This window comes from Heterocephalus glaber, unplaced genomic scaffold (genome assembly GCF_053883595.1).
Source record: "Heterocephalus glaber isolate CG9 unplaced genomic scaffold, H.glaber_assembly_v1.0 deba00000347, whole genome shotgun sequence".
NCBI lineage: Eukaryota > Metazoa > Chordata > Mammalia > Rodentia > Bathyergidae > Heterocephalus > Heterocephalus glaber.
This window is the reverse complement of record NW_028258143.1, coordinates 4,001,533-4,026,014: the sequence shown is the minus strand read 5'-3', so window position 1 is coordinate 4,026,014 and position 24,482 is coordinate 4,001,533. Positions and strand designations below refer to the sequence as shown.

The 24,482-nt window shown below is 35.1% G+C and overlaps 1 protein-coding gene across 2 annotated transcripts in view; it reads left to right on the top strand.

The window, feature by feature from the left end:
- Arhgap15 (Rho GTPase activating protein 15) overlaps positions 1-24,482 on the top strand; it is a 609,508-nt gene that overhangs the window by 66,181 nt on the left and 518,845 nt on the right. For both annotated transcript variants that reach the window (XM_021237176.2, XM_021237181.2), the window contains 2 exons: positions 5,009-5,077; positions 18,642-18,703. In XM_021237176.2, the coding sequence (XP_021092835.1) occupies positions 5,009-5,077; positions 18,642-18,703 (131 nt within the window). The remainder of the gene's footprint in view (positions 1-5,008; positions 5,078-18,641; positions 18,704-24,482) is intronic.

Here is a 24,482-nt window from a genome sequence, read left to right as displayed (position 1 = left end):
TGAAACTTACTTTCAATCAACTTGCAGAAGAAAATACCATGTTTGATATCAGATACAATTAAAAGTTTTAAAATTTTTGAGAAAGAATAGGACTGCATAAAATGAAGTACTTCTTTGAAATACTAATAGTAGTGATATTTTGTAACAGAAACAAGAATATTTTGAGTATCTACTATTATAAATTACTGACATATGAGGGTAGTAAGCATGAGATAGTTTTTAGCTAAAAATGAATGAAACACAAGAATGCCTAATGTTTTAAGCTCCATTTTCTTCTCTATGGTCTTCTATAGTAGTAAAATTATCAGTTAATAACAATAATGTATTGATGCTTATATGAATATCTTAAATTTTTCTGTCTTTTGTAATATGTCTTACAAGAGTCTTTATCCCTTCAAGCTTACTTCATGAGATTTTAGTTGACCCCACGTTTTCTTTCCAATTATTATTTCAATTAAGTATATCTTTTAAAGACAATTTGCACACCTAAAATGTACCAATAAACTTAGTAAAAAAAAAGGGACAATTTACAATTCCTAATATTTTCTGATATCCATAGGAGGCAATTAAGCTATTTTGGATTCAGAATTTCCCAAATCATTAGTCTCAGTCAGCATAATCTAATTTGGAGTGGTAACATATTTCTTCACCTAATGTTTTACTGAGAAGAATATTAGGGCAAAAGACAAGTGATGAAAGTTCCCTTTTCTCAGCATCTTCATAACTTCGTTGAACATGATATATTGGCTAGGTTATTGATTTAGGAATGATCAGCAGGATTACTTTCCCTAAAGGAATATTAAGATGATTCGTAATAGATTTGAAACCTGATTTCTGTCTTCCCATATAAACGTGTACAAATTTGTAAGTTTGATTCTCTTTAAGTTTCCAACTTAGAAACATTCTTTCTGCACACAGAGGCATCTCAGCTTTGTAGTTTCCCATGAATTTTAAAGCAGACTAGTTGAGGGCTTAGATGGAGGCTAATGTATCATCTGGCCTTGTCTTAGCTATGGATTTTTTTAAATTGTTTAAACTGTTTCCATTTGTAATTCTATACTTATAAAACAGAGTAGTATTACTGAGTTCTTAAGATTTGGGTGAGAATTAAATATGCTAATATATGCAAAACACATAGAACAATACTTGGCAACAAATAACTATTCAATAAATATCAGCAGATAATAGTATCTTTGTATCATTTCTCAATTTGAATTCTTAGATTATAGATCCAATGGGATCTTTCAAGGAATAAATAAGTATGTGTTCAGTAGATGGTCATTTCTGTCCTGGTTTCTTCTCATTAAAATTTATATTGCAATCTTCAGGCACTCAAATACTATGTGAGTTTTTTCCATATTTTATGCAAGATACTAGTTTTAATTTCTATTATTTAAACCAAAATAACTTTATTTTAAAGGAAAATGTGTATTCATATCACTAGCAAATGGCTTTGATGTGATAAAGTTTTTTGTATTAAAACTTAAGATTTTATAAGTAATAATTCAAATTTAAAATCTCACCAGTTAAAATAATTTCTTGTATGCTTGACAATATGTACACAACCTAAGTTGAAACATTGCTTTAGAAAAAAGGTTCCACAGATGTATGGAAGGTAATACTTTTTTTTTTTGTATTACATTCTTTTATTGGTACATTGGAAGGTAATACTTAAAGGATGAGCCACTATGCCCACCAAAATAAAATAATAATGGACAAAATAGGCCATGTATTTGGACATAAAAGAAATGGTGAGACTAGCTGACTTAGATGAATAGCTAAATGCCCATTCAGCCATACTGTAGAGATATTTACCTGGCACCATTTTCTATAACATGTGAAGCTTGAGGTATTTCACATGCCAGAGAACTACCTTAACCCCAAGGCTAGAAATCTAGTTAGGTTTCAAGAAAATAAAATTTAAAAACTCCTCCCATCCTAGAATTCTACAACCCTTATAAATATAAAAGTTCAATATAAAACATATTAAATTTTCAGTAGTTGTTATAAATCTTAGTATATTGAATATTTAAGGGTAGTGATTTCCAAATGTATGACAGTATAAAATGACTTCTTGATTTTTAAGAGGATTAAATGCCAAATAGATAATTCTTAAGACCTTTCATTTTAGCATCAATTGAATATCAACTATAGTCATCATTTTTTAGGGTTTATAGTTATAGTTTGTGTCTAGATGTATATGGTTATAGTTTGTGTCTAGACATCCCCCTCAACGCCTCATGTGGTCATAGGTGGGGCTTTTTCAGAAGTGCCTGAATCTAGAGTGTGTGATACTGGGATTAATGCATGGTGAAATGCTAGGATTAAAGGTACTGGGATTAGGAGTATGTGATTACTAAATTAGCCCACTGATTGGTTTGGCACCTGCTCTAAACCAAGTAGCCTAAATAATATATAAAAGAGACAGAAAGAAGCTGTCCCTTGGTGCCATTCTGACTTCTGCCTTCTACCTGCCATGAGCTATTTCTCCTCTACAATGCCCTTCTGCCATACCACCCTGCCTTGGATGAATTGAAACCTCTACAAACTGTGAGCCAAGTAAATCTAACCTTCTTTAACTTTGGGTGTCAGATATTTTGTCTCAGCAAGGAGAAAAGTAACTAAGACAGCTAGCAGCTATAAAATCATCTGAAGTATGGATGGCTTCAAGAAATAGAAATGAATTTCTCACTTATGTAACAGAAGGAAATTTCCACAGTAACTCTCTCTACAATTTTTCTCTAACTATAAAATTATTCCAAAGTGAAAAGCTTAGTAATGAAAACAAAGTGAACCTTTCAATTGTAGGTTTGATTTTTTTGCACATGGTGTATCAGACCCCCAAGTCCTTCCTCCTGCAGAAAGTAACATCTCAATGTTGACTCCCAGCCAGTGTACCAAGAAAGAGGACCTGGAGCATTCCCTGGTTTTAATAGCTTTGACTACTATAACTTCATTGCTTTTGCTCACATACCTGTTGGTCTTAACTAGTCAAATGACCACCCCAAACTAAAAGGTAGGCTGAGGGAAGGTGATGTAAGTATATGCCCAGGAAAGACAGTATAAAGTCTTCCCTCCCTTTCACCCTTTATCATTTTGTACCTCACTTCCAACACTTAGAACTACATTTATTCACCCCCTTGAGGAAACATTCAAATATTCCATCCAGTTGCTGCATAAAGCTCTATTTCTAGATTGTCTGATGATAAATAGCTATTTCCACAGGACTTGGAACTCTCTCAAGGGTTAATTGATTTAGAACTTGAAATATGACTTCTCTGTCCCACCTTACCACTGTCCCTCTGTCCCAGTCCTTATAGGAAGTGATGGAGCAAGAACTCAGTAACTGGAAAATAAAATATATTCAAGCAAAAATACTCATTAGTAACAAAGAAAAATGGTAAACACCAACAATCATTGTAACAAAACAATAATTAAATCCTCTTGGTCATGTCCTTTGAAACTTCTGGTCTGGCAGCAGAGACAATCTCTGTCTCTTCTTTCCAGAAGAATTTCCCTTGACCCTTATTTTCTAGGGCTTCTGGCTCTGCTCTCTGGAAAGTCTTACTTTGGATTTTCCTTTCTAGCCCAAATGTGAAATAGACAGTGCAGAAAACCATATCCTCAGACTTGTGTTCCATTCATAACCAGTTTTGTGGAGCAGACATGGAATCCTGAAGTTGTACAGTGTAATGGATCTGTTTAGGCCAGCATTCTGGTCTGTTTGCTGATGCAATTTCCTTCATTTCTTCATAGACATTGATCTAATTCCTTCAGATAGTTACATTTTGCTGATAACCAGAGCCAAAGACAACATTCTCCTTGTCTACATATCGTATGCAGACCTGCTTTATTTTTTTAATTCCTCCTCTCTGCTTCTCTATATGTCTCTCTGGCCCTCTGTCACTTTCATTTGGTCTTCTTCTTGGCTCTCCTCCCACCTCTCCTTCCTTTCCTTCCCTCTTTCCTCTCCTTCTCTCCTTCATGTTAAATATAAAATGGTATTATTAGTATTATTAATGGAAGCCTTTAAGTTATTAGATTTAATAATAAATTCTTTCTCTTTTTGTTTTATGATATAATTTGTCCATGATGCTACTTTATGAGAAAGAATACTAAGATTCCCTTTAATGTTTCAAGGCAATTATGTGATTTTGTATATTTCATTACATCTTCATAATAGGGGAAGATATCAAAAGTAGTAGAACATTAATTCTGAAAAAGCTGAGCTCAGTTCATAAACATGTTCTAATATGAAATATTTGGGTCCAATTTCTATTACTGCATTTTAAATTGCTCTGAAACACAAAAGGTATAAAGCTATGATTTTATTATCCTTAGAGTCTGGTAAAAGAAAGTCATATAAAGGACAGTAGTAACAGCTTGTTTCTACTCCATGATGCTTGAGAAATCTCCTGAGAAGACTGAAGACTGAGACCCTGGCTGGATGAAGAAATTGTAAGGAAGTCACTATACTTACAAGATTGGTGACTGATGATGGCTGGTAAAACCTTAGTTCATCTCTCAGCCAGAAGACCTAAGAGACTTCTTCTTGTGGTCACATTGTGCAGAGTGTTTCCATTTCCTCACAACATGGTGACTATTTTCCAAGATGAGAATTCCAAGGGGGAAAGGCATAACATTTTTATGATCTAACCTTTGAATTCACACAGTAGCACTTCTACAGAATATGTTGGTTGATGCTGACGTGAAGGTGTGGCCAGATCCAAAATGAGAGAACATAGATGTCACCACTTAATGAGAGCCATGTCAAAGTCATAGGGTCAGAAACGTATATGGGATACGAGGAGTTATAGCCAGTCCTCTTAGTCACTTTTATTCAAATAATCATCTAAAATACCCCTCATTTTTAATCTACTTTTATTCACTTTCTTGAATGAATAAATGATAATTTTCATGTGCATAACAGTTTAATTATCCCTTTTAAAATATTTTACAACTTTTTAGAGAAAAATAATGTAACCATCATTTTTCTGTGTATTTGTAGATATCTCGACATAGAAGAAATCATTCACAGCATGTCTTGAAAGACATTATTCCTCCACTGGAACAACTGGTGAGTGATGAATTAACTCCAGAACTATATTCTCTGATCAACTGCTACAAAAAGAAACAACCCCAACCCTCAGCAACTTTAAATGACATAACTTAAAATATCTCATGTTCCTTGCATCAGGAATCTGGGCACAATTTAGTAATGTCCTATAGCTCAAGGACACTCAAAGATTGCAATCAAAATGTCAGCCAGGACTAGAGTCTCATTGGAAGGTGTGAGCTTTCAAGCTCACTTATATTATTGATACCAGGGTTAGCTTCTTCTAGAATGATTTCCCCAGAGGCTGTTATGTCCATTCAGGCTGCTATGGCAAAGTACCCTTGACTGGCTGGTACATAAATAGCAAACATTTATTTCTCATAGTCTGGAGTCTGCAAGACCTAGATCAGGGTATCAAAACAGTCAAGTTTGATGGGGCCCCCTTCCTTGATGCAGATTGCCACATTCTCTTTGTGTCCTCACATGACATGAAGAGAGTGAGAGAGCTTTGTGGGGTCCCTCTGTAAAGGTTCCAATCCACTTCATAGGCTCCACACTTATGACACAATTCCTTCCCAAAGGTAACATCTCCTAATCCATCCTCATTGATGGTTAAGAGTCCAACATATGAACTTTGAGGGGGACACAGACTTTGAGTCCATAATATTGCTCCATGGCACAAAATCCTCCCTGGCTTCTACTCTTACAGGTTTTAGCAACCCTTCTGACCTCATCTCTTTCTTTTTGCTCCTGGCTCATTTTTCTCTCAGTAAGTCCATATCTCACCTCCTCTGCAGGGCCATTCCATTTGCTTTTTTCCCCTTTCTGTTGCAATGTAATTCATTTGGTTCCCTTTCTTCATTTGCTTTACATCTTTGTTCTAGTGGCACTTTTTAAAGTAAGTCTTCCCTAATCTCCTTTAAACAAAAACAAGTATCATTTCCATCCACATGACTTTCTTAGTGAATTTTCCATACACACTCTACCGCCATGCACCATGAGGCAAACATACAATTTCCCTTTATTAGTTTGTCATCCCATTCAAATGTTAGTTCTATAAGGGTGGAGACACTATCTTCTATGTTCATTATTCATTCTTCTGATTCTAATGAGTGCTAGAACCTGGTAAAAACCTCCTAAATGTGTGAAATGAGCTTGCCAATGAAATATTAGTGGCTTTCTTTAATTGTAAGCTTATATAATGCACAGAACTATAACTGGATATTTTGTTTTATCTTCTATATTCAAGCACTAATTGACTTCTTTTTCAGTGCTACCACAGAAGGAAAATATATAACATTGAACCCATAAGTAGCTCATTGCTAAATCTTTTTTTTTTTTTTTTTTTTTTTTTATCGAGTCCATCTCTTTTACTAGCAAACATTCCTTCTAGGCTTGGAACACATTTTCTTTGGATCCATTTTTTCTGTGACCTTTTACATATGTCCTCATTTTCTGAAGCAGTTTTCCTCAGTGCATATGATATCCATCCACTCTCCTTATGCATGTATCCTCCACCATCCAGGCTGCCACATGCTTCCAACCTCACCCTCACACTGTACTATATCCTTCTCATGATAGTGGCCAGTAATTCCAGACCAACCTTCTTTAAGCCATACTGCATTATTTCATTTCTCTTGTCAAAATCTTCAAAAGCTTTCGTGTTTACCATAGTAGCAAATTTATAGACCTCTCTTAAGGTCCCTGATTTATGTTATTTATTATTTACTCTTGATACATACCCTCAAGCCAGGAATAATATGATTAACATGTGGCTCTCCCCCTTGAGGGAGTTCGGATTTGCTATAATGATTTTTGTTCTTTCAGCCCAGCATATGCTCATACACTGATTTGTGCTGTTCTGTCTTAATTCATGGGTAACAGACTTGTTCTATGGTGGGACTATAAATGCCTTAAAGTTAGAGACTGTGACATATATTTTCTTTATTATATAGTATTTCCACTCATAAGGCTTTTGTAACTACATTTTTTTCAGAAAAGGCATATCTGTCAGTTGATGTAATAATAAGATATTGAATGTTTATAAAGTAATACTCTTGATGGAAGATATCAACAAATATATGGCTGCTATTTATAGTAAAGACCAATTTTTAATTATTGCAATTAGGTATAATAGCATCTTATTTTGAAAATTAATTATGCAAGTCAGCATTTTCTATGGGAAATTCTCTCACTCTCAAATTTGAATTAAGTAACCATTCTTTGATTTGCCTCTAAATAGGAGCTTGATTTGCTTCTTTCCCAGCTGCATCATAATAAAATTGCTTCTTTCTTTTTCTTTTACTCTTACCTAACTATAAGCTATATGAAGAGATGGGTATGTCTTATTCACTATTTTATTGGTAAGAGTTACTATAAAACCTGATAAACTGTAGTTGTCCACTGAATAAAATAAGTCTATCAGATTTATATAAAGTCTGAATTACAAAGTAAACAAAGTACATAAAATAATTATGAAGAGCTATACCTTATAAAAATACAACATGCAAATGTTTTCTCTGAAATATTTCGTGAAACATGAAGTTAGAGTGAAAATAGAGTTAGGTGAATGTAATCATATACACTTATACTCATGTTCATATATACACACTATCATATGGAATTATATTGAATATACCTTAAGATGTTCCAATTTTTTAACAGAAAGCTATCTATTATAATTTTTATAATTCCAAATTATGGTTCTTATTCAAATTTAATCAATTACCATTATGCAATCATAATGTATCACAGATGCCTGTGTATCAAACATAGGCTAATTTTAGTAAAACTATTAAAATATTCAGAAATAGTTTTTAATTTTTTCATAACATTGTTATTTTTATTCACTAATATGTAATAACTCTAGCATCAATTCTAAATAAGTTTTTTAAAAAGTCATTTTTGTATCCAGAGTGTGGACAATACGTGAGTACAGAGTAGATCTATGTGTTCAATACTTTAGCCCAGATAGCCTTGTAAAGGTGACTGTAGGAAGCACTACTCAATCATTTTAAGGATTTTGTTTTATAATCTCTAAATCTCTTTGTGTTCAGAAGTGTATGTTTCTTTCTCTCTTCTCTTTCTGCCTCTCTTTCTCTATTACACACACACACATACATACATACACTCTTTCCATAAGTACTTATTTTGCTGTGTCTTATAAACACTTGTAACAAACTTTCACCTATACACCTCTCCTTGAATTAAGTTTCTTATGCAATATTAAAGACAGAAATGTCACTTTTGTGCTGAACTCATATTGATGAATTATCTATACTAATAAGCAATGACAAAAAACACACATTTGCCTAAAACAAATCTGATTAATTGAAACTATACATTTCCATTCACCAAGACCTAAATTATTTTCCAGAATGCAGAAGTTTTCTTTACATCTGACTAATCTAACCTTTTTGAGACTCACGTGCTTCTCCCAGCGGTCTGCCAGGGTGCTCACTCCCATCTTGGCAGCTCTCCTGACTTCCTCCAGGTCTGAGTGTTTCTTCCAGAGTCACCCAGCAGTCCCTGCAGTAGTTTCTCTTTGCAGTGCCTACTAACACAGGCTATTGTGCATAGTATAATATACAATAAAACCTTTTCAAAAAACTGAAACAAATCCTTTAATTTGATGTTATTATTTATTATTATTCATTCTATTTACCAAATGCATCCTCAACCTTATTTATTTCTGAAATGTGTGAATATAAATTTCATTTTATATATCTTTTTTATTAAGTTTATTGGTACATTTTAGGTATACAATACAGTTATATACATCATTGGGATCTTGTACCTGTACATGATGTATCTTGGTTCTTATTTTTTCCCCATTTCCCTGCCCTCCCTTCAACCCTTCCACTCCTCCCTATTTACAAAAATTTGTTTCCATTTTTTCCTTTTCTCATATTTTTTCCTTTCCCTTCTTTCCTTTTGCCTATCCCTTTAGACCTTTTCTTTCTATTTCACATTATCAATTATACATTTTGATTCTTATTTACACTTTTAGTTTCTCACACCAGAGAAACTATTCCGTATTTATGCTTGTGTGTGTCCTATTTATTTCACTTAAAAGTATGGCCTCAATGTGCATTCATTTAGCTATAATGTCTCTAGTTTCTCATTCTTTATAGCTGAGTCATACCCAATTTTACAAAAAAACCACATCTTCTTTATCCAGTCTCCAGTTGGGCAATTGGGCTGTTTCCAAGCTTTAGCTATTTCAAACTGTGCCGCTATAAACATATATCGCTGTGGTATGATTCTTTTAATTCTTTGGGGAAGACACCCAGCAGAGGAATAGCTGAGTCAAATGGGACTTCCAGTCCTAGTTCTTTGAGGTATCTCCATACTGATTTCCACAGTGGTTGCACCAGTCTGCACTCCCACGGACAATGGAGAAGGGTTCCTTTCTCTCCACACCCCGGGCAGCATTTGTTATTGGTTGATTTCTTGATAGCAGCCATTCTTTCTGGGGTGAGGTGGAATCTCAGTGCTCTTTTCATCTGCATCTCTTGAATGACCAGCGATGTTGAACATTTTTTCATATGTTTATTTGCTGCTTTTTCTTCTTTGTCTGAGAAACATCTGTTCATTTCAGATGCTCATTTTTGAATTGGGTCTTTGAATTTGAGGAGTCTGATTTTTTTCAGTTCTTTATATATTCTAGATAGCAGTCCTTTGGCTGAGGTACAGCTGCTAAAAATTTTTTCCAACATTGTAGGTTGTCTCCTAGCTCTGTTGGTGGTTTCTCTTGCAGTGCAGAAACTTTTTAATAAGATGAGATCCCAGTTGTTAATTCTTTGTGCTAATTCCTGTGCTACTTAGGCTTTGTTCATAAAGTCTTTTCCTATGCCAATATCTTCAAGAGTTCTACCTAACTTATCTTCCTATGTATCTCTTAAATTCAGAAAAGTATCGTGAACATTTTTCAGGAATCATAAGAATTCTGGGCTTTAAGTCATATATTCAAGTCCCCTTTGGAAGCTTCATCTCTTAAAACTGCCTTTGTTAAGTTGGTTGTAATCAACATTGTGATCAAATAATGATACATTTTTTAAATATTGGCCCCCAAAATTTCTAATTGGAGATTTAGATTCTCATAGTGCAAACTACTTGGTACCCTGCCCAGTGTTGTCATTTATGCCACATGGTCTATAAATCCATACACTTTCAGTTAATCACTTTCTAAGAATCCTAGTGATTACTCAGCAAGTATTGACACAGCAACAACTTTACTCATGAAACATCAAGTATAATAATATGCATTTGTTTCCTAGTCTTAAATATTCCCCATTACAGCTACTGTATTTTTGAGACCCAATTATTTTCAGGACATTTTTCATTTTTCCCCATAAAGAAACATTCAAAGAAAAGAATGCTGTTTATAGCACGGTGAATCTTTATCTTCTTTATTTTTGTCAAAGGAGCATAAGACAAGTCTACAGATAACCCTGCAGGAGTCAAAAGCCTATGGCAGGTTTCACAGAATCATCTGCTTCCTCCTGAGCTGGAAAGATTTTGAGGACAGAGCTCAGGAAGTCATTGTGGCTTGAGGGCAAAGCAGGCTTTTGCAGATAAACCTTAAGTCACAGATTCTACCTTTTGGAACCAGATGTCATTTTGTGGATTAATTAATACTTGTCATGGCTTTCAGGATGAAAGACATTATTCTCACACAGGGTTTTCTTATTTTAAAACAAAGGACAGCCACTTTGGAGGAAGAATTCTATTGATAAGGCTGTGCTTTCCCTAAATTGTGAGAAAAAAAAATCCGAAAGCTCAGCAGCCTTTCAAAATTATATTTTCATAAGCTACATTTAGATTTTCTGAAATAATATCCTGTCATATACAAAGTGTTAGTAAGTTATATAATAAAATAATTTTATTGTATCTCTAGGTTTACATGTTTTCATATCACCTAACTTTTCTCAAGCAGGAATGTACTTACTAGTTTTAGTATTTGTTTACACCACTCCTATCCTAGGCAGTGTGTTAGGCTTGGGATATGCGGTGAGAGGCTAAATAGAGGCTAGATAGTCATGTCCTTTTCTAGAGCAGGTTTCAGCCTGGGAAAGAACAGAAATATGACATAAAGATGGGCATCTTTCCATACATCAAATTATGAACTGTCCTATGAGAAAGTGCCTTTGAGAAATAAAGAACATGTCCAAGATTTAGTAGGCATAAAAAACACTCTTTGACAAAAACATTTAAATTGTGATTTGCAGAATGAGTACAGTTTACCAAGCAAAGAAATATGAGAAAGAAAAATGTTGCCAGCAGAAAGGACAGTAAATGCAAAGGTCTGGAGGGGGAACAAAGTTATGTTTGAAACACTGCCAGGATTTCAACAACTGGCTAGAATACAATGAACAAAGGAAATGAGCCAGGGGAGTGGGGAAAGGAGAACAGAGATCAAATGCTGAAGAGCCATGAGGTGATGGTAAGACAGTTACAAGACAGAGAAGCACAGAAACAATGTAAAACACTTCACCCATCCAGTTCTCCATTTGCAATTGACTTAACCCTAGACTAGAAGAAAGAATATTAACACTGAGCAATCCCTTCTTCCCTGTGCTCAGACTGACATTAGGTTACAACACAACAGTTGAACTAAACGAATAAATTCTCTAGACAGTAACTAGGAAGGCCATTCTCACTGAACTACAGTGACGGGCAAAGAAGCAATGGTATATTTAATTCAAAGACACGAAGGAAGAGAATCCCCAAGAGAAGAAGAGAGAAACTGATGGGGAAGAAGGCAAGACAGAATACAAGAAAACTCTCCTGTAGACTAAAGCAAGTTCTTAGATAAAGAGGTGCCCTGCTCAGCCCATTTCAAAAAGAATCTGGGTTTCATGGTGATGAATAAATAGAATACATGGGTTGCAAGATGAAAGTCTCAGGAAAAAAAAAAAGCTTATGGGAATTCTTGAACTTCAAATAGCAGCATTTCATTTTCAAGATGCTATTTTGATAGTATAAGGTTAAAATATCAGAGACCTAAGGATAAAAATTCCCTTTAAATACACAGGGGTTTAACATGATGGGAGGCAACACTTGGTTAAAACACAGTATGTGTTTTGCCAAACCCAGTATTCTCAGCAGATTCCCAAAGGTAGATATTTTTCTTGAGTGAGACCAAGTAAGAAAGAGGAAATAGCCATGAAAGCATTGCTCAACAAATGTATTAAAGAGTATAAATACACTGCAATGAGCAAACTGTGTCTAATTCGAAGACTTGAAATCGAGAACAGCTTATCAAGAATTTTTTTGAGAAATTTTATTTGCCCTTTTCTGGTGCAGAATCATTTATCTGCTTTTCTTCTTCTCTCCTTTTTTTTCTTTCTTTTTAAAAGAGATACAAAAGGATTTATTAGGCAGAATTTTGAGAAATAGAGTGGGGCTATCAAGGGAAAGGCACATTATATTCTGGAGCTGAAAATATTCATGTGTTTTAGAGATAGAAATCTGTGAACGTTATGAATCTATAAAAAGTTTGAGCTTTATTTATAGGAAAAAGTGATTGTCCACACACTAGAAAGTTAGTGGCTCATTTTACAGGAAAAAGGCAAGGCCCATTCTATTGTTTTAATTTTTATTTCTTGTTTTTTTTTTTTTAAGATGGATGATCTAAGATGTTTTGCCTAAAAACATTCTTGAAAACTTTGTTTCTGTTTCCCTATCTTAAAGTCAGATTACTGACCTTTACTTGTCAACTAAGCTAATTTATAGGCTTCTAGTATTTTTAACAGATTTTGAAAAAAAAAGAAATATAAATAAGCCTAAGAAGTGTAGATATGTATAGCCACGGGTAACTTTGATTGTGTTCTGAAATCTTCTTAAAAGTACAATTTTTAAATTATGATATTCTTGTCTCCTTCCTACTTTCCTTATTTGTTCTATCCTACCTCACTCCTCACCACTTGACTTTGAGCCCCCTTCTTGAGAGGTGCAAAAGAGCCAAAGATCTGTTTTCTCATGGCTGCTCTTCTTTTGACATAATCCCTGTATTGAACTTGAGAATTTTGGATTCCACTTCTAAAAGTATGTTCATGCAGTAAGTCATGTATTTTAATGAGGTAAGAACATCAACATTTCTTGTCTCTAAAAGTATTGTATTTACTGAGCTGTAGGTAAGATAGTGCTAACATCAATATTTATTTAGAAAAAAACCCTACTAGTACCTTATATAATGTACATGTAAGCTAGATTTTTAAGGTAAATTTTTCTTCCTGCTTTGATTCTTTTCTTAGTGGCTGGTGTCCACTGAAAACATACACATGATCAAAAGATCAAATACTGGAGGAAAGGTGGAACCAAAATAAAAATAATCGTATACTGAGAAGAAAGCATAAGCAATTAGTCCTGAAGAAAATAAAGAAATGAATTAAAATTACAGAATGGAAAGAAATATAAAATAGAGGGCCAGAGATTTAGCTCAGTGGCACTGCACCTGCCTTGAAAGCACAAAGTCCTGAGTTCAATCCCTGATACCAAAAAAAAAAAAAAAAGAAATATAAAATAGAAAGTTAAGAAAGAAGAAAAGCACCTTTTGTGGATAAAAATGAGTCCTTGCTCTATGCTTTTTAATAGAAGTCTTCAAAGCAAGCAAGATCATCAGCAAAGCACTATGATCTACCAAAAGTTTAGCAACAGTCTCATTATTCAATAGGAAAATAATTAAATGCTAGAGCTGTTTGAAAATGATAGTGGCCCATCATCACATAGAGATGATATAACATTTTCTTAGAGAAAGCTCTATCAGCCATATAGAAATTTCCACAGGTTGAAATCCCTCTTCTGAAGGCTTAACCCAGTTTAGGGCTAGAGTTATCTCAGCTTTGTGAATCCAGAAAAATCATATTATGTCAATATTGTCAATCTCTTCAAATATGATAGTTTCTTAGGACTATACCACAGAACATAATGGAGGGTATTCTGACACTACATCAAATGACCTAAGAAGCTGAATCTGGATTCAAATGGTTGCCGATGAACACAAAATCAAAATGAAGTGGAAGAGAAGAACTTAAATACATCACCAAAGAAAATATTATAAGGCATAAAGCCTGTGTTGTTCTGATGTTGAGAGTCAAACCTTTCTCGGTAAAATTCAGTTCATTTCCATTTATAAACATGCATTTTTAACAAAATTCTTTTGGTAGATTGATGTAAATGAAAACCTATTATTTGCAATTATATCTGAGAACCACATGGAGCCTTCACATAAAAAACTGTAGTGTGTGAATGTGGGGTTAGAAGCTAATCTTTCTGCCACAGTTGTTACTACTAATCAAAGGTTGTCTTCTCTCCTGCCTTGTCTGTTGCCTCCAATGTAAGTTGATGAACAGGTGCTATCTGGGTACCTCACTGCCATTCATTCTTCTCATCTGTATCTCAGCAGGGATGTGTCTGCTGAATACTTCCGCAGTGCTGGCAAACTGGCTGGCATCCAATCTGGACAAATCACTGATCTCTCCTGCCATGTAATGTTAAAAGTCCCTCTAAGGGACATTGAAAAAATAGCTCCAGAAACCAGATTTAGGAACTGGTTGACATTTCTTAAAAATAAGTATTTTACTACTTTAAAAAACCTCTTTAATTTGTACTAGAATTTGGCATGTAGAATTTTAAACTTAGATCTAAATCTATAATAATTTTGTAAACCAATAAAGATAAGACCATCTGCGCACTATAATGACCAACACACTCAATTCCAATTTATATATCATGGTCTCTTTAGACCATGAGATTAAAATAATTAGAATAATTAATAAGGTACCATATATACACCCACATGCAGAATATATAGCAGTCATCTACTTGCCCTAATATTTCTTTCAGCTCAGTATGAGTATCCCAGTATAACTGCTAGAACATGATGAGGTATTTCTAATTATGATGATAAGGAATAATAATGAAATTAACTCTATATTGTGGAAGTTTTTCCTTGCCAACATGGGACCTAGAACAATGCAATATTTTCAGCCTAGGAAGTCTGATTGGAGTTTTCCATTCCATGCAAAAAGATGACTGAGATGACTGGAGGAGAGATTAATAGAAATATCTTTATGTGAGGTCACAAGACTCTAAGCTGCAATAAGATTAAGATTGTCCTATTAATCTTTGCATACCCACTCTAAGTATAGTAGCTGATATTTGAGAGAAAGGGTATGACTAATTAAAAATTTGATGAAAGAATGAGTGTGTATCTAGTATAAAGAAGCAATAGAAATGAACAACTGATCACAGAAGTGAGACTATGTGCATGATAGCAGAACATGGATATAACATGTAGAAATGCACATCAGACATATGTAGATGAGTAATGTCCTGCATGTTAATGGTAAATGTATAGAAAAAGCTAATAGAATGGTTATTGCCTTATTAGTTTTTTTCTTATAACCTGGAAGACAGCTTGGAATTTGGAAGACAGTATGGGAGATGATAACTAACTTGCTGCTCAGCTCTTTCATCATCATTTTCCCAGGACCTTTAGGTGGTCATTTCAGGAAACTTAGGACAGGACCCAAAACAACTGATCCATTTTTATGGCCTATATCTGGATGTCCCCACAAAGCCTCATACACTCATAGATAGGGCTTTTGGGAGGTGAGTTCATGGGTATGTGATGCTTATCGCTGGATTAGTCTACTGATGAATTTACAGCTGGTTGTGATATTGGGAGGTGAGGCCTGGTGGGAAGAAATGGATCCCTGGGAATGTGGCCTGAAGAGTATGCATCCTTCCTCCTCCTTGGTCATTCTCTGCTTCCTGCCTGCCATGATATGAGCTGTTTGTCCTCTACCATGTCCCTTAGCCATGCTATCTTGCCTTGGAGCCAGCCAACTATGGACTGAAACCTCTACAAACTGTGAGCCAAATAAGCCTTTCCTCCTTAGAGTTGTGGCTGTCACATATTACGTCCCAGTGACAACAAAGTAACTAAGACAGCCATGAATGGCAATGATGTTGCATTTATAATGAACTAACAAGAGAAAGAAAGCCAGTGGCTACCCTGGTATTAGGTACCGTGAGAAAAGTCCAACAGCAATGTCTGATGGAATATCAGTTATGCATTTGAGGGGATAGATTTTATAGATATATCTGAAGTCTTATTTCCGTTGATTTTCCCCTGAAATAGTATTAGCTTCTTCCCTTCACTTCTCCTTTTAAAAGGCAAAAGATTTATACAATCTGAAGAGAAACCAGAGTATCCTTTCTCCTTTTAAAGAAATGTTCATTAATAATACTTCTATGAGGGTACTAAATTCCCCACAGGGGTATTTTAGTCAATATTCATTTTTAGCTTTCAGCAGTATTTTTTTTTTCTGGTACTGGGGATCAAACTCAGAACCTTGCTCTTGCAAGGGAGGCACAATGCCACTGAACTAAATTACCAGCCTGCATTTTATTTTTTTTAATAACAAAATACTTGTTGGTACACTTTAGACATACATAATGATAAAACTCATATTATTTTTGAAATTAAAGGTACAATTTTTGGCTGAGAATACATGCACACTTTTATAATGGATTGAAAGGTTTTGTAGCTTTCTGGTATATAAATCCAGGTTTTGAGTAGCTATTTTATTTTTATAAGAAGAAAGTTAAAGTGGACAATAAATTTTGTCTATGGTTATACAACAAAAATTTTAATATATTTTCCTAAAAAAAGAGATCTCCTCTGAGATGCTAATTGCTATGAAAACATCTTTTATTTCAAACATTTATAGAAACCAGTGATGTCCAGAGTTAAACAGTGAACATATGATATGGATTTTAGGAGGTGGACAAAATTTCCTGGCTTCAAGAAAATTTGAAAAAAGGGACAGTGAGCCAGGGATTTAGCTCACTGGTTCTGGCGCATGCCTCGCAAGCACAAGGTCCCAAGTTCAATCTCCGGCACCAATAAATAAATAAATAAAATTTAGAAAATAAAAAAGGGTCAGTGTGTGTGTGGAATAAGAAGTGGACAAAGAAAATGAATAAATCAAAAAACACTAACAAAAAAGACACCATTGAGCACCATGGTTCTAAAAATTAGCAAAGATTAAGCTTCCTTAGGCTCTTTGAGAGTCGTGGGGAACACACTGAAGTAAAAGAAATGTCCTGAACATGTAGATGTCTGAAAGATACTTTGCTATAATTATCACAAATCATTATCATTATTATTTTGTCACCATTCAAAGGTATATTTATCAAATAAATTTTGAAAGCTAAGTGCTATGCTACATACAATATTAAGAGTACAACAATGAAGATCACATCTATTTTTAAGTGAATCTTGCAAAAAAGCTAATTCGTTCACTAAGATTTAAGGGCTTTGGAGCAATTCATTTACCTACAAGTATCTATTCTCACTAGTCATGTTGTAGATGATTTTTTTTTGTTTGGAAAATTTCAGGAATTTATTCAAACAGTATTTATTGGTGTGACTATTGATGTCATCAAGTATTTAGGAGTTTGGAATCCAGATGTGAGAATTATATTTCTCTGCTTTCAATAGAATCAGCATAGGTGCAGGCACAGGCAGGTAAGCAGACTATTACAATATGATTTGATAAATGCTGTCAAAGTCATAATGAAAAGTGAACATGGAGATCTCGGATGAGGTATCTAAAGGAACTGCAGATCAATCATGGAAAAAAGCCTCTAATGAATACCACACAAATTAAATTTCAAAGTAGATTTAGTGTGTTTAGGAGTATGAAAGATGACAACATGGTAGAGTTAGTGCTAGAGTCAAAGATAGCCCTGAAGGAATGTAGCTCTCTGCTATTAAGGAGGTGACATTTTAGAACTTTTGGCATACAGTGTAAGGGAAAGCATATGAACAATTTCCTATGAGTAAAAAGCTAGAACACAAACTAAGGATTTGGTATATGGGAAGTGGAACAGAAGGGCAGGGTAGAAATATGGCCTTAAGAAACTGAACCCATCCTAGAACTTCACGAACCCTTCTGTAAAGTTAACCTGTTGAACCTCCTTTAAGAGACATGCAGGTATATTAACAATGAAAGCCAATACACATGAGTAGAAAAAAGAAGGCAGCCATACATCATGGAAGAAGACAGTGAGACAGTGTTACTGCAGCTTTTCCTGGTAACTGACTGCAATACATAAAATGTTGCATTTTAAAAACCCGTCCCTGCTTCAAGTGGCTCAGTTACCTGATTCCACTGAATTGTTCCTTTTGCCTGGCCTCAGCAGGTACATTGGGAACTCTTCCAAGAATGGTCAGAAAACTTTAGGGAGGCATTAAATTTGTCTTTGTTTCCCCTCTGTTGAATCTATCTTTTAAGCAAATGACTTCATTGCAGAGAAAAACAAAATGATAAAGGTGTATTATTACCTAAGAAATCATTTATATTCCTTTTTGTAATCTATCTTGGATATTTAATAGTTTGCAATCACTGTGATCTTGCCAGCACTTCCCATAAGCTATATGTGCATTATTAATAAAGTTATCTGACTAGAAACTTTTATCACTGCAACGACTGTTGGAAAGCACAGGTTCATTCAAACTAAAAATGCATAGGAGCCTGTCACAGTTTTAACATATGCATTCTTCTTGCAGATGGTTGAAAAAGAAGGTTATCTTCAAAAAGCTAAAATTGCAGATGGAGGAAAGAAACTAAGGTAAGAAAAGTTCTTCCTCTCACCATAACACAGCTATGCTAGTTTCCCACATCCTCAAACTGAGTCACTGCTATTGTTTGGGAAGGAAGATACTCTGGTACCAGGTTAAAAATAGCCCCCTTCTGTTACTACTATGTTAAATATTATTTTAATGTAATTATAGTTTTCAAAAAAAGGCACAACATTCTCTATTGTACCACAGGGTATGTAAATGAAGTGCTTCCTGTCTTTCTGGGACTTGAAATCTTTTAAAAATAATGAGAGAGGTTGGGCAAAAGATCTTGATTTCTGAAATTAACAGATCAGAGTATAAATGGACTCTTTTACAAAATAAAATATCTTATTACAATGCATTAAAAGAAAAATTTTTGAACAGCAGATGATTTAAACTGTATTTGTAACTCAAAATAAAAATTATTTGACTAAAGTAAAAGAAAAATAGGGCCAGGGATTTAGCTCAGTGGTTTCACCACCTGCTGCACAAGCTCAAGGACCTGAGTTTGATCCCCGGTACCAAAACAAACAAACAAAAATAAGTAAAAGAAAAATGAATTCACAAAGACAGATATGAGAGAAATTTTAAAAGGGAGTAAGGACTCCCCAGACAATAACAACCACAAAAACCACTTCAGGAAAAAGAAAGGTTGATAGGAGAGCCAGGATATTAGTTACATGTATTGGAAATTGAGAAAAAAAAATCATCTCCATTTCAGAAGCTTTGCTATTTCTCATTTCAGTCCTACTCTGTGTTTAGCTTTGTGGTAGGTGATAAGCAAGATAGAAAGGTATGTAAAATATGCAGACACAGGAAAACAATGCATTTGTTCATGAGTATGTTACTAACAATTAAAACTATGGAGGATAAATGTAATTAGCTACACAATGAGACACCTGTTGATTGTGTAATACAATTAATTATAAGAATGACATTCTGGCCAATGCTAGAAAATAAAATGTGCTTTGGTTTGAAGCTATAGTAGATTATGTACATTCTTATTTAAAAGAAGTAAAATTGGGGAGGTATTCATAATTCTACACCTAAAACAGTTGTATAAATATTAATACAACAAGCTCCATTTTCTGCCTGTTATGTCTTGTCCTGAGATAGCAAACAGGGCCTTAGATCCACTCCTAGGCTATACTTTGTCAGTGACCCCACAGCAACACTCCCTTGAAAGGAAAGAGAGAGATATACAGGGAACAGTATCCAACACAAGGCAACATCGAGAGACTGAACTAGTCCCTGTCACAGTCCAGAACTGACTTAGTGAATCGGCTCTTAAAAGGCAACAGAAGGGAGTCTTTGACTTGGACTAACCCAGCTTGAGTGCCCTTGCTTCCATAGCTGTCCTTCCAACCTGTCAAACTCAGGAAGAAGGGTGGAGGGTGGAGTAATACCTGTCCCAAGATAAGTAAGTCAAGACCTCTTCTTACCTTCACCACAATGTGAGTCCCCAAGGACTCCTACTCTAGCTCTTTCCCTGGAGCTTGGTAGGAGGGAGAAGGTGGACCATTGATCAGTCCTAAGCTCCATCCTCATGCAAGCAAGGGAAGAGAGTCTGAGAACACAAGATGATGCCCCACTGTGCTGGCTCCTAAAGCATTCTTGCTATAATCCACCTGTAAGTCAACCTTGCAACATTTTCTTCTAGAAGGTTGTGTGAAGAGGCAGTATTGGTGCAGAACAGGGCCCCTCCCTTCTCTAACTCTCATGAGTACAGTTTTAGGCAGTTTTCAGTGTATGTCTTACTGTGTATTCATTCGTCTTATTTATACAGCAAACTTCATGGTTTACATACAATTTCTGCATTGCAGCTTAATTCACGTAAACATTAAGCTGTACTGTTTTATTGTTACTTCAACCACTTTGCACACCCTTATGCATTCTTTTCAGTTTTTTCATTTGAAATTAGGTACGTTTTACTTTTCCTTTTTAAAAAATCACAGGTGCATGGAATTGAGTTGATTACACCCTTCAGTTTATACCCTTGTGTTTTCATTATTTGGAGCAAGGCGCCTAGTTGGTTTTATTTCATTCTCAGTCTCCAACTCTCACTTCAATCCCCTGTAGACAAACATTCTAACTGTTCATCAAATCCACCATCCAAATAGGTATTTGGCTATATGCATGGGTGAAAAAGCAATGTGTAACTCTGTATAACTGGATGTATTCTGTATGGGAAAAGCATTTTTGTATTATAAACCTCAATATGTTTTCATTACTCTCATCAATGTTAGTGCATGGCCATCTATGGTGCTATATTTAAAATTAGTTCATTTCTCCTGATTGCTGCCTGTTTTGCCATTGTGAGTGTGCTCCAAATTTTACTTACCCTCTCTCCCAGGCAGGAACACTTGAATTGTCTCTAATTCCTTCCATTCAAACAACAATGTAATAATTATACATCTATGTCCTTTGAACCTGTCAGAAAAGCTCTCCAGGTTCTATATCCAGGAGTGCAGGATGCAGGACATTTATAGACCCACTGAGTTCCATTGCAAGACTTTTGCTGAATGAGAGCACTGATTCACAACAGTGCGCTCTACGATACAGAAAAAAAGCCTTGCTCCCCTTAATCTTACCAAAGCACATTATCATATCCTCCCAGTTGTGTCAAGTTCATGACCATAGACCTTTACTGCAAAGCTGCTTTCATTTGTGTTTCACTGAATGGTATTGTAGTTGAGATTAACTTTATTTGGAATTATCAAGATTATGCATTCTGAGAATTGTCTGTTCACCGCAAGCCTTGACTATTTTTATTGAGTTTCTTGACATATATATATATATACACACACACACACACATATACATATATACATTTACATATACAGAGAGACAGGACTTGTAGTATGCTCTAAATAGAAAAAATTTGTCAGTCTTAGATATTGTAAATATTTTCTCCATATTTGTAGGGTTTTTATTTGTGGTTTTATTATATATACTGTACAAATTAAACATTATATATATATATGCACAATGTTTAATATCATACAGTATCCCACTATGTTAAATGCTAAGCCTGGATTATGTGGTCAAATTATATGAATGATTTATAATGAGTCTTATTATGTATCACCTTATTGGTTGCCCTAGTTGTCTTTATGGTTTTTTCACTAGCAACAAAATGGTCAGGTTAGTCATAACCCAGAAAAATCAATTGGTTTTACCCCATTGATAATTTAGTAATTATTATATAATATACCACAGTTACTATCCTTTGTAGGTCTTACATGAAATTTCTTTTGGTAATTTTCTTTTCATTTATTCAGAATCTTTATATCATTCTAATAAATTATAATGAACTAATAAGCAGTATTAGTAGATGCTTACTATGTCAAACAATTGTCTAATTGCTTCACTAGTAGTATTCAAATAATATTATAATGAGATTTAGTTACTATTTCCTCCTACACAAATGGAGAAACTGAACATCTCCTTTCTTCCATATTATTGTGGGAATATTTGAGAACATGGAATTTAGCTCTGTTCTGTATAAAACATGTTTGTTTTAGATACCTTGCTTTGGGAAACCAAGTAAAACTTGACTTTTTGTTTCTTGCCAAAAACAGTTCCAACAGCTTCACCTGTCACTTAATATTGTTTTTAAAATTTGTGTCAAGTTTTCTACTAATAAATCCGTGCTAGATCATTTACATTTTGTATTATTTCCATATTTTTTCTTCCCTTTCTTTATTTTCTTTTTTATTTGTCTTTATTTCTCTTTCAAATAGTTTCACTTTTTCTTTAAAAATTTTTGATGTATTTCAATATGAACAGGCGAAGGTGACAGGAAATAGAACTTGTTGGCTACATCTTATATTCATAAAAGGCCCTAAATTTAGCCTTATTTCAAAATGAGGTTATACACATTTCCCCTGTGATACACTGACAGGCTTGAAAGCCGAATACATTCAGCATTCAACTTTAATTTTTAATTATGAATATTGAAATTATGCCTCTGCTCCTCTGATGAAGTTAGGAATTTCTTCATTTGGGGAATTCCATCCCCCAAACTGTAAGTAGCCATTGCTTCTCCGAAATTCTGTGAGGCCTGAATAAAAACTTATTTTCAATGCTTACATTTACAAAAGGCATCTGAAAGCAAGACTGTGCTATTTCAATACCTTCTACTTGTTTCCCTGCACCCACATCTCCTGTGTTGATTCCTTTGTGGTTGTCTACCTCTTGTCATATGCAGCTTCCACCCTTCTATCCTCTTCAGAAGCCACAGAAACACTTGGGGGTGAAAATATGGACAGAAGATGGGTCTGAAAAAATGCAGATCTTTGCCCTGCTCAGAATGGCTGTGAGTTCTGGCAGGCTGAACCTGTCTTTATCTTCCTGCATCCCTGACATAGATGTATGTTTTTACAGTGTCTCCTCAGCCTACCTCTCAGCAGTGGTAAATTACAAGGAGCCGAGAATATGAGAGAGAAGAAATTAGTTCTGAGATTTGCCAGTCTTACAACAAGTCAGAGCATTAGTGTTTGCGGGATTTTTGCAGTAAATCAGTTGAGGACACTATAGTAAATAACTTCCACTCTCATAACCAGTGCAGAATCAGGTCAAATTCGGTGTGACCAAAGCAAGTAATAGCGGCAGGTGGTCCAAAGAAGAGATTCTGAAATGTATGAAGTCATCTCATTTATATTTTCCTCTGACTTCGTTTTGTTGCTGTGCCGTTACCTAAAGAAGCATAGATTGGTATAGGATATAAAACTTCAATATTTAGAGTAAATGAATTTGTTAAACCCAGAGCTCAAACTCACAGATTGTTATAATGGTAATGACTAATTTAAGGGCCATTCTCCATCATGCATTCCCCACATAAACAGTTACAAAGATGCTGTTATGTGCTGCCATCCGGTGTCCATTTTGTAGAATGTCAAGCTGATGCTTGTGTGGAGGTTGTTTTTGTTTTGTTTTGTTTGGGGGGTATTTTGTTTATTAGGAGTTTTGCTTGTTTTTCCTCATTTTCCAACTTCACAACTCAAAATTTGTTTTAAGAAAGATCTATAAAGTAGTCCACTTGGATATGATACCCTAGTGGTTGCATACATTTTACATAATTGCCCCTATATGAACTTAGCTCTCCTTCCTTCATTGTAGTAGGCACCATTACTCCCATAGATGTGATTTGTGTTGTGTGTCCAAAAGTGAAATATATACCCCCATTTTCTGTCCCAGGATGTGTTTCCTACACTGAATCACTAGCATGCATCCTGTACCTGATTGTGTCTGCAAGTGGAGCTCTGGAACTGCCTCACTTACACCTAAGACCTCTGTCATACTGAACTGGGGTATTTTCTGCGCTATGTGTTTTGTTTAACCTTAAATCTACTCAGTAACTCACTCTTACAGCCCTTGGTAGAAAAACAGAAGTCATCTACTGAATGCTTTGATGAAATGTGGACCCATTAACTAGCTCCAACTGATGGGTGGATTTACCTGGTGGCCATCACATAGTTTGGAAGTCAGGACATGGGGGGCTGTCAGTTCAGCACTGCAGAGCAGCCCAGGTCAAGCTGAGGTGGAGAAGGGGTTCTAATAATTTCTTGACAGCTCTGACTCTCCTTGTCTGAAATTCTATCATGAGGTTCCATGTAGACAGAGTCAACAAGGAGAGTGCTCCCTCCATGCCTCCTCGAGACAGGCAAGGCCTTAGGATGAACCTGCATTTCAAGGCCAGCAGACTTGGCCTGTTTTCTCTCTTTATGACCTGTGCATCTTGTATAGGATGCACCTCATTAGGCTTCCATTTTCTCATCGGTAGTG